The sequence below is a fragment of the Harmonia axyridis genome, chromosome 1 (genome assembly GCF_914767665.1).
Source record: "Harmonia axyridis chromosome 1, icHarAxyr1.1, whole genome shotgun sequence".
NCBI lineage: Eukaryota > Metazoa > Arthropoda > Insecta > Coleoptera > Coccinellidae > Harmonia > Harmonia axyridis.
In genome coordinates this window covers 22977637-22989375 of record NC_059501.1, presented here as the reverse complement: position 1 = coordinate 22989375, position 11739 = coordinate 22977637, and the positions used below count along the sequence as shown (strand labels likewise).

Below are 11739 nucleotides of genomic sequence, written 5' to 3'. Positions count from 1 at the left end.
ACGTACCTTTTGTAGAACTGATAAAGAATATTATTCAAATGGATCAACACTCTACTATTCGGATTAGAAAACGTTTTTTTTTCAAACTGATTTTATGTACATGTGGTGCTCAGAGTAGGAATTCAAACAAATATATCACAAATCCCATTATTTTTTATGTAAATTAAAGATAATAAATGTCTGAAACGTCGACAAGGTTCAACTGGGTTCGATTCACCTCCCATAGGTAATAGTCCATTTTAGCCAATATCTTACTCAAATAGTCAATAATTTTGCATCTCCCCTCGTATATTTCAGTATAATTCGTCGTTCTATCCCGTATGTCTGTATCTGACCCTGCCTGAAAAGCAAGCCAACTTTGCGTTCTGGGTAGGCTGGAATTTGACAACGCTCTTTATCACCCGCAATATATGATGTGGTTCTTGACATTCCTAACAAAGGCCTGAATTCTGGATCTTGTCATCAATTCATGTCTCCCAGCTATACGTTATCGGAATCAACGACCTATTTTTTGTCCGGAAGGTCGATTTCAACGCCAATAAAGCTGGTCAAATCCTTGCCAATTCCAGTAAATCTCACGGAGAATTTTATAATCTGCACTATTTGTTTTCATCTTGTGGAAGTATCTCGTGATGAACTGTTTTTTCAAATTTAAAAAAAGATAGAATACTTCGTGTCGAAAGGAAAATTCCTGAAAACTACTACCTACTTTAAATTTCATACTTCTTGATTGAAAATTTCTTTGATATGGCATCTTTGCATGAAGGTATGGATGAGGTTTTTGTAATGAATAAAGTTAAAAAAGTTAATGTTATATTTGATAGATAAGATGGCTTTAGTTATCAGTATCTGGCGTAGTCCGATCGGTTTCCACTAGATGGCGTTAGAAAGATGAGATTTCGTACTACAATAACTCCTCTGACAGTTTGGTGATTAGTTGACTCAGTTCAGTTAGAATGCGCTTCAAAGATGGACATTAGCAAAGAAAAAATAAGCTACATTTTAAAGTTTTCTTCGACGCAGGCGAAAATGCAAGCCAGGCGGTTGAAAATGTAAATAGTGTTTATGGTCCCCAAACTACAACAGTCAACTACGCGCAATATTGGTTTCGTCGATTCCGTTCCGGTAATTTCAAAGTCAGAGGTGCAACATGCACTGAAAGGCAAATTGTCGAAAATGACTATAAAACCAAGGATATTACCGAGACCGAACGTCATGTAAGCACTGTTTCGATTGCCCAAGAGCTGAAGATTGCACAAAAAACCATTTGGAACCATTTGCATAAGGCTGGTCTCAGTTCGATGTATGGGTACCATACGAGTTAACGAAAAAAAACCTCATTGACCAAATCTCCTTCTGTGAATCAGTCCTGAATCGCAAGAAAATAGACCAAGTTTTGAAGCGGTTGGTGACTGATAATGAAAAACGGGTCACTTACGACAACGTCAAGCGAAAACGGCCGTGGTCGAAACGCGGTGTGCCTGTGGAAATGGTGGCCAAGCTGGTATTGGCGGTCAGGAAGGTTTTGCTGTATGTTTGATGGGATTGACAATGAATGATCTACTAAGCTGCTTCTCTACAGGACAACTGTTAACTATGAAATGTACTGTCAACAAATGAACCGTCTGAAGGAAGCAATCAGGGGTGATATTTTTCTGGAATAGTGCCCGTTCGTTTCTTCCAAAACTTTTTTCTGGTGGACTACTGTTTGTTTGGAAAAATGTGAAAAAACTTCGATCAAACTTTTTAGTTTCTTGTAGTTTTGTCGTATCTGCTAGTGGTTTCGAGAAAAAAATGAATAACAATTCTATCGAAAGATTCAATAAATTATAATTTTTGAAACTATCAATTATAGCATTTTCTTTTCATTTTCACTAGTCAACCAAGGTAGCAGACCAATGGTGGACAAATTCGGATATAGTTCAATGAAAAGTTCAGTGAGAAGGTTAAACTAGACCTGTTGTGTCAGAAGAAGGTTTGAAAGCAGAAATATAAAAATATCTGGTAAAATAATTGGCATGAAACCAACTGAAAATAATCGCTGATAGACAGAAAAATTTAACTAGTCAATAAATAACGACAAAAAATAAATAAAAAAAGGCACAGAATTGAATCAAATGTAATATTGTTAGCTGGAGTGTAAGTGGATAGTTTCTCGGCTACCTACTCAATGAAAAAAGGTTGAGATCCATTAGAAACAACAAAGTAAATAAAACCAAAGCAAAGAAATGAGTTTAAATGAAAAACCAAGTTATGGATGTTGAGGTTTTAACCTCTAGATTCAACCTTTAGGTGATATTGTTTCTTCTCGTATTGATTGTGAAAAAAGAGATTCTCATCTTTGAGAGTGTGTTAGGTCGCTCCATAATGTATGAAATTTGATTTGCGAAGCACGTTATACAAGCAATTTTTTCAATATAACTATTCCATTGATTATTTTTACAACCTAAATGATTATACTGAAATATATCAGTAATAAATAACAAGATACTCTCCTTGAGCATATTATTTCATTAGAGTCGAAGAAGATTGTAAATTGAGGTTAATACAATAAATTCTACTCCGTTAGCTGATATGGCTTTTTCGAGATTAAACCCTATTGATAAAACTTTGATTTTATATTTTCACTAACCTTCAAAGTGATGAATAATTTTCTTCCTCAATGTATAGATATGTAGATAAGTATAATTTATTGATTATGTTTTTTACTGTTGACTATTTTTTCTATTTTCGATTGAAAACGATTTAAAAAACCATTAAATGAAGAATAGTGTTATCGGATCGACTACTTGTTCGATTAAGAATACAATAACTCTGATATCGGTCTCAAAACTTCCTATTGGACCCTAAAACAAGTCACTACGAATTTTCATGATTGTAATTCTGATTGAATCTCAAGCGTTTCGTGACATGTTCAGCAATATCTCTCAACAACGCTAACAGCTACTGTTGGAGCTGATCCATTGGCTTGAGGTCATCTGTACGCATCGATTTCTGTCAAATCCCTACCTTTGGTCTCTGGAACACAACAAACTACGAAGCAGAGTCCACAAACAGAAATAAATGCGTACAGCCAAAAGGCACCATAAAGACCGAAGAGTTCTTGAAAATCCACGAATGTTTTAACTCCTATAAAAGCACATAAGTAGCTGAAAGCTGTAGCAAGAGCTGCACCCAAACCTCTCTGTTCAAGCGCAAATAGTTCCGTTACTAGTAGCCAAGATATAGGACTGATACCCAAAGTGAAGGCTACTGTGAATATCAACACACATAGTAGAGGTATCCAGTCTAAATTCGGTACGGTTTTTGGATAAACATCCTCATAATACGCGAAAGAACCAAATGAAGCTAAAGCAAAAGACATCAACACGCTGGATGCTACCAAAAGGGGAAGTCTTCCAGCTATATCTACCAGAAGGCCTGATAGAAGAGATGAAAGTAATTGTACAACGGCTACAGCAACTGCCGCAGAGTGAGGGTTCGTACCCCCGAATGTCTCCTTGAAAACACTCACCACGTAAAAATTGAACGCATTGGCTCCAGAGAACCTTTGGAAGAACATGAGACCACAGGCGATGAAAACAGGAGTTTTCAGACTGTGTAAAAGTGAACTTGGACTTACGGGTACTTTCTTGTTCAATACGTGAGCTTGTAAAACAGATAATTCAAACCTTAAATCAGCGTTTTCTCCTCTTAACCATCTTAAAGCTTCCTCAGCTTCACTTAGCCTCCCACGAAGCACCAACCAACCTGGACTTTCAGGTATTTTCCACATGGCAACACACATAGCTGCAGGTGCCAACGAGATGAGACCAGCGAGTTGTCGCCAATCCAAGAAGGCACCTGCAGCAAAAGCTACGAGGACGCCAATGTGCCCAGCTATCTTCAGGAGGGCACTCAAACCCCCTCTAATGCTAGGGGTCGCTATTTCACTTACGTATACCTGTGCAGATAGTTGGACGATGGCTACGAGGAAACCGCTGACGAAGGCGGCGAAACACATCACCTCCACGCTTACAGAAAATACTGTTATAATCCAACAGAGCGATAAAGGTGCTCCGGCGAAGATCAGGGTTCTTCTTCTTCCCCATCTTACTGCTGCTCCTCCTAAAGGAGCGCCAAAGAGAGCGCCTAGGAGAGAAAGACTTGCTAGCCAGGATGCTTGCTGGCCGTTGACGAGGAAAGCATCGGCGTCTCTTTCTTGAAGGGATGCTATGGCTGGTGAGCTGTATCCTTTACCAAGGCCAGCAGCGAGTGGTCCCAGTGAAACGGCTAGCGATGCCAGGACTTGTCCAAGGTATTCTGGTTTTCCAGCGACGAGGAAGTAATGTCCATTGGGAACGGATACCTAGAAATAATTTTTATGAGATTTATGTATCATCACTTATGAAGTAATTGAATGAACAAAAACAACATGGTGTTGTTCAATGTTGTAAAATATTCAGCGGATAAGTTTATTGAGGATTGATCTATATTTTTCGTGAAAAATTTTGAGCGCCCGTTTCCTGAACAGATCGATATATCATTTCATCGCGATGTCTGTAATTTAAGAATTTTGAGCCGGTAATGATCTCAAACAATAAGTTAATGATGAATTCGTTATCAAATTCAATAATGTTCATCCGGACGTAAAGAGTCATTTTCTCAGGATGAAGGTATTCTTTGGTGCCTACCGGCAGATCTCAAATACGATAACAACCGAACAAAAAGACCTAGAATCTTGAAATTTTCAGGGCATGTGCGGAACTCAAATGGGAAGTGTTGAGTTGGTATAATCCGATATAAGAATTGCATGTCCTTGATTTTTCTTTGATTCTGAAGATGCGATCAGTTTGAAATTTGGCGCGAAGTTTGAGAATGTTATTCTATATAAACTAGCGCTGGTACTTTTTCGCCTTTTTGTATTCGAATATTCATTTTTGAATTTATTCGAATAATTCATCAAAACAAATATTCATGCTTAATTATTCATGAGCAGTCATGAATATCCAACTATTAAAAAATATTATTCACTGGAATATTCATCGATAATTCAATGAATATTCAGTCAATATTCAATGATCATTCAGTTATTATTCATTCGAATATTCCATACAAAGAACCTAACCACCAATGACAGGACTGGATCTTCGTTAATCTCTAGCAATAAATATGCATGAATATTTGACAGATCTATTTAATGAACAGGAAATACTAAACACAGTTTACTGTTATCCGATGCATAAATGTAAAATCGTTCGTTATTCTTGGAAAGTTGGGAGTAACCTGAGAAAATTATTTCGTTTGATTAAGTATTGTGTCTGGATATTAATTCTGGGTATAATTCGTTCATTACATGTTAATCCAATACGAATGTACATAGAATCTTTTTTATATTTTTTCATTGAAAATTCTATCTATATTTTTTTGGATGAATACCAGTTGATGGAATGAATAATTTGAATTCAAAGTGTATTACATCAATTTCAATATGTATATGTAATTTTCAGTAATTTTAATATGAATAAAAGGATTTCTTCAAAATAAATTACAAAAACCTGTTTTAATTATTCCTGAATAGTGAGTTGAATATTCACTCCTGAATAAATAAATATTTATGAATAGTAATGAATATTCATAAATATCCAAATATTCGCCATCAGTTAAAAAAATATTGAAATATTATTTAATATTTGAGTTCGAACCCGGGATATTCATTCCACTGATAGAAATTCTCCAAAAACTCCGAAACAATTCAGGAGATGAAATATCATGGAAAAAATGTAGTTCTATCATTCATAATTAATTTAGTCTATTCGTTATCATTTATGTTTTAAGATTGTACAGTTTATACGTTCCCCTAATTTTGCAACTGTATAACAGTTATAGTTCACAAGAAAAGCCCTGGACAAATTTTTTTTTCGGGAGTAGTTTTTTTTTTCTGAAAGATTTCAAAGGTTCCAAATTAGAAATATTACAGGGTGTTTCCAAATAAGAGCTATACAACAAAATGAGGGATTCCCTGGATAATTTCAAGAAGAAAAAGTCCTAAAAAGATGGACCCGCAAACGCTTTGTTTTCAAGATGCAGGGTGTTTGATTTTTTAAAGTTTTTTTTTAATAGCATCTGCAGAGCACAAGATATTTAACTGAAATTTTGCATACTTATTCCAATTCAGAGTTTACAACAAACACGTGATATTCAAATTTCAATTGAAAATCTACAGGGTTATATATTTTTTGGAACAGTACCCGCTTCTTTCCTGCAGAACATTTTTTTTGGTGAGCCACTGGTACTTTGAAAAATGTTGAAAGAAACTGTAATCTAATGCTGAGTTTTTTGGTTTCTTGTAACTTTATCGCATCTGCTACCGATTTCAAGAAAAAATGTCAAACAATTCTCTAGAAATACTCTGGAAAATCCAAATTACTATAAAAATCCAATCAGTCAGCTGAGATGAATAAATTTATTATAAGATAATTTGCTAATTTTTTCGATATGTAGCAATGTACTCTGTATCTCGAAAACAGAGCGTTTTCGGCCCAATGTTTATAAAAGTTTCTATTCTTAAAATTAACCAAGGAATCTCTCATTATCATTTGTACCTCCAATTAAAGAACACCCTGTATATTTGAAATCGTACATCTTTATTTCCGACGCTTTATTTTCAAGATACAGATGATTTGATTCTTTTTCAAGTTTTTTCTTATAGCATCTACAAAACAATAGATATTTAACAGGAATTTAGTATATTTATTCTATTTAAGAAAAACATCACGTGATATGCGAATTTCAATTGTACATCTACAGGGTGATATATTTTTGGAACAGTGTCTGCTTTTTTCCTCCAGAACTTTTTTTTTTGATGAATCAGTAGTAGTTCACAAAAAAGTTGTAAGGAACTGCAATATAAACCTCTCGGTTTTATGTAGTTTTATCACATCTGCTACTGATTTCGAGAAAAAAAATTCAAACAATTTTCTCGAAATACTCGGAAAAATCCAAATTACCATAAAAATCAAATCAGTTAGCTCTGACGAATAAATTAATTTTTAGTTTTTGCTCTAATTGTCCCGATTTTTAGCAATAATTTATGAAGATTCGATAAACTGGTATAATCATCACAAAAACGTGGGATTACAAAAAACACCCTATATCTCGCAAACAAATCGTTTTTGGGCCAATGTTTATAGATCTTTTTATTCTTAAAATTAACCAAGGAATCTCCCACTATCATTTGTACTTCCAATTTAGGACTACCCTGTATATTTGAAATCGTACATTCTTATCCCAGACGAATCAACATACCAAATAGTGAGAAGCATTAATTAAACAATTTCCCAGCCTGTGAGCCTCTAATTTTACAACATACCGTCTGAGCATACAGCTGTCTCGTCATTTTCCCTCCAAACAAATCAAACTGAAAATCACCCTTATCCCGGCACTTCTTTATGACACGTCACAACGTTTCAGGTTAGCATTGACATCAGGCCATTTGAGCTTTTCATAATTGCGGTATTGTCCGCTGTGCTATTCAATTTTCTATGTTTTTATTTGACGTCCTACGAGGGCGCATTGAGGGAAGGTTGAGGACCTCTCATGTCCGAGGTCGTGAATTTACTGTTGCCGCCTCTTTTTGGCCGTGTGACTAGCGACAACGAACACATCTGCGGAATGCGCGTTTGCCAAATGCTCCGGAATTTGGTCCTTTTTCTTTTCCGATTTTCAGGATGCTGTAGATGAGAGGTTGAATGCAGTGGCTGTATGTTACTCCTAAATGGAAATGCCTAGTGAATCGATTGAAATAAATTATGCCAGATATTGTAAATGTGCTTATATTAATTAGTGACTTACTCGTTGCGTGTTGGTACGATTTTCGAAGAAAGCGAATTCAAGGACTTGTTATGATAATAAACTGCTCAACAATTGATAGGGATCACTTACTTGTTCTAAATTTATTTCTGAAATATTCGCTCCAAGATTATAAATTTAGTCAGATATCAGAGTATTTTCAGTTGATAATATGGTTCACTTGAGAAAAGAATGAAAAAATGGAAAGTTGGAGAGAAAAAAAGACTTTATTAGGAACTCTCAAAATTCTGTGTTTGAATAACATAAAAATTTTATGATGAAACCACAAGAAGGCTGAAGTTTCGGCTAAGCTAGTACCTAGTTGGTCCCCCACGAGCTCGTCTCAAGCATTCTACCCTACGAGGCATACTTTCGATCAAACGATTTATAAAATTTTGGGGCAAATTCGTCCAAATATCCCGTAAAGCGTTAGAAAGGTCCTCCAGGTTATTGATCGGTTGTTCTAAGGTTGACAATTGTCTAGACATCTCAGACCAGACATGTTCGATGCAATTCATGTCTGGAGAGTGAGCTGGCCAGTCCATCCTATCAATAGCATGAGTTTCTAGCGCTTCATTAACCAGACGACTACGGTGTGGACGGGCATTATCGTCAATTAAAATGAAATTCTCGCCCACGGCAGCCGCAAATGGAACAATTATGGGTTCAATAATCATATCGTGATATCTCAGGCTGGTCATGGTGGTGTTCTGCAGAACAACCAACTCTGTGCGTTGGTTCAAACAAATGCCTCCTCATACACATATAGAACCTCCGCCAAAAGCTGTTGTGGGTACCATAAACTGTTCTGCATACCTTCAACCTCTTTCCCTCCAAGCAAGAATACGTCCATCGGAGTTGACCAAACGAAATCTAGACTCATCCGTAAATAAACATCGGCTCCAATCTTCAAGTGTCCAATTGCGGTGCTCCTCAGTCCATTGCCGTCGATGAACCCGGTGTTCCCTATTCAAACGGGGATGTTGTACCCTCCTACGTGCTCTCAAACCACGAACATGTAGTCGTCGTCTTACAGTCTGGTTCGAAATTAGAACTCCTGTTGCAACTCTCAGTGATCTATTGAGCCGCGACGCCGGGTGAGTGGGATTTCTCCTAGCATTGAGGATCAAAAGACGATCTTGGGCAGCTGTTGTACTGCGCTGCCGACTTCCCCCGTGAACAAAAGCTACTACTGAGTCGTTTTGGATGAACCTATTCCAAGCCCGACTCACGACACTTTGCGAAACATTCAACCGCCGGGACACTTCTCGCTGGGACAAACCTTCCTGTATCCACCGTATGATTTGGTCCAGTTGCACAGGAGCCAAACGTCTTCTCGACATGACTGATAAGCTGATATTGTTCTCATTTCTTCAATTATTGTCACCTTATGTGTTTGAACGAGAGAAAAAAACAGATTTAATAACAAATACCACATTGCTTTTCACTCCACCTGTAACAGCCTACAGATAATAATCGATTTTGTGAACAAGAGCCGATGAAGTGAGGAAGACTTTGATATAATCAACTCAAAACATCTTACTTTTTCCTTAGAGAACATATAATGTACAGATATTCACGAGATAACTTGAAAAAAATACAAATGAAGAGAAGTTCATAAGTGATCCCTAGCAATTGTTGATCAGTGTATTTAAATTTATTCCGTATCTTTTTTTTGTGAAACTTGTCCTTTTCATATGAAAAGTGGCTTGACATAATACACCACGTTGAGGGTGACAAAATGGCGAATGAGCCGATTTAAGATTTATTCGAGGACATTTTCAAGAAATTTTCATTTTGATATATTCTTATGCCAAAAACCTCCACCAGAGTGTATTCAATAACTTCTCAAAAGACCAGACACCCGAATTTAAAAAAAATGGTTACCGGTTAATTTCAGTTTTTTGTAGACCTTCTTGCGCTTAACGAGGTTCTCAAGTTATAGGGTGTTCAATGTAGATATAGCGATAAAAGCTACAAATGTAATATAATAATAATAATAATAATTGACTTTATTCCCACAATACAAGATCAATACAAATAATTTTACTTTTGAACTAGGGAATATATTTGAATATTTTCTTCGCTACTTTGTAGGTGAAAGGTCTATTCTTCGTTGATCGCTAAGTTTTTTTAATTTTCTAGGGGTATTTATCGTCTTTACTTATGAGTTATATGACTAGACGGAAAACGTATCTACTGCAAGATAATAAGCGAATAATAAAAATGGAATATTGTAAGAGCAAAACAGCTAAGCAGATACAATTTCTGTCTAGTCATGTGAATGTAAATTTTAAAAACATAGCGATCAATGAAGAATGCCCCATCATTCCAAATTTGTTCCCTGGTTATGAATATATTACATTTGTGATTTTATCGCCTTGCCGGCTTTGAACATCCTAACCTGGTGAGAACCAGCGTTGAAGAGTGTTGTGATCAGTTTTTCTTATTAAGATGCCTAATCCGTCACGGAAATTGAACGAATGATGTAGTAATACATAAAGAACAATTAGACCAATTATAGTTCATTATTTCCAATAATATGGAAATTGGAATCGTCCGAAAAAAAAATCTAAACCACCCTGAAATTTTCAGCGTCTTACACCGTTCGGAGCTTCTCTCGGAAACTGTAAGGGGAATTTTTTACAAAAATCAATTTTTATATCACATTGATTCTCCTAGATTTGCCACTAGTTTTTGGATTTGACTAAGTTTTTATGGAAATGAATGAGGTCGTAGAAAAAGTATACAACACGACAATTATTACGCTCTTCCAACTTTTTCTAGTCGTGGGTAATATGGTTCTTACTACTTTTATTATGTCATATACTATTAACAGTGATATATGATAATATATAATAATATTATGCATTCCGAATTTTTTCAAAGCGTTTGACCATGGTATTCGTATGAATAGAAAAATTTGGGTTAAGTGGTATGGTTTCAGATCGGCTGGGTTCATGGTACCTTCTGGTATTCCAAAGGGTTCAATACTTGGCCCACTGCTTTCATAATTTTCATAAATGTTTTGTCGTGAGAAATTGAAAATGGTTGAAACATATCTCTAAATCTCTTGTAGGAAATATAGATCCTGAGACGGTATGTAAGCTTTAGACCTCTCGTTTAGATTGTTTTCAGCCCTTGCTCAGTTTCAGTTTATTGAGCTTGACTTGAAATGAAGTCGAGCTCAACCAAGTAGTTTGAAAATCAAGCCAAGCCGTGAATCCCTAGTTATAGCCAGAAGTTATCTTGAATAATTTACGCAGTCCTGCTTCGATTTTGATTTAGTTTTAAGGGGGGTTTCAATGCATTGCGTCCTTATTATGCCACCATGCCTACCATTCCTTGTAGAACAAAATCGTGTGGGAATATCTCAGTTTCATACAGATTTCATGGTAATATTTTATTATTATATGTTGGTAGGTAGGTACTAGGTACTAAGAGTCTGTATAAATCGCGACATTAAGCCATATTAAAAAGAAAGGATTTTTCTAGAAAAGGTAGAAGTGATGTATATTCTTCAATCTGTATTACTCGCGAGTAAATCCTTCTGCTCAGAAGTAGATAGGTCAATACGGAAAACACATGTTGAAATGTGGAAATCATCTGTTCTAAATGTTGAAAGTATTGTAAAGGAGAAATACAGTTCTATCCCTGTAAAAAACTTAGTTCATTGTTTAATTTTCCAAGTCATCTATCTGTGTGCCGATTAGTAAAAGTTGAAGATGAGTTCAAGTGAAAGTAAAATTGAATACGAGAAGAAATGTACATTATCTAGTTTAACGCGGCAGACAAACTGCAATATTGGATACCACCACTTCAGTAGGCCGAAACACTTTTCTAGGATTCTTAAGTTGCTTATTAAATTTCCTCTCTGTTTCATCAACTGAATCTGAAACCATATCCATT

At 35.9% G+C, this 11739-nt stretch overlaps 1 protein-coding gene across 1 annotated transcript; it reads right to left on the bottom strand.

Annotated features, from left to right (window-relative positions):
- Positions 1-1783: 1783 nt before the first annotated feature.
- Positions 1784-7586, bottom strand: LOC123679814 (facilitated trehalose transporter Tret1-like). The gene is made up of 2 exons (XM_045617317.1): positions 7352-7586; positions 1784-4348 (listed from the first exon to the last, which is right to left on the bottom strand). Exons 1-2 carry the CDS (start codon positions 7376-7378, stop codon positions 2975-2977), a joined length of 1401 nt encoding a protein of 466 aa, XP_045473273.1. The 5' UTR covers positions 7379-7586; the 3' UTR covers positions 1784-2974.
- Positions 7587-11739: the final 4153 nt, after the last annotated feature.

Bases quoted from the DNA above. Each gene is read 5' to 3' on its own strand.
- LOC123679814 (XM_045617317.1), bottom strand. From the start codon at position 7,378: ATGACGAGACAGCTGTATGCTCAGACG. The intron at 4,349-7,351 runs GTATGTTGTAAA...AATTATTTCTAG, and splicing joins GACAGCTGTATGCTCAGACG to GTATCCGTTCCCAATGGACA.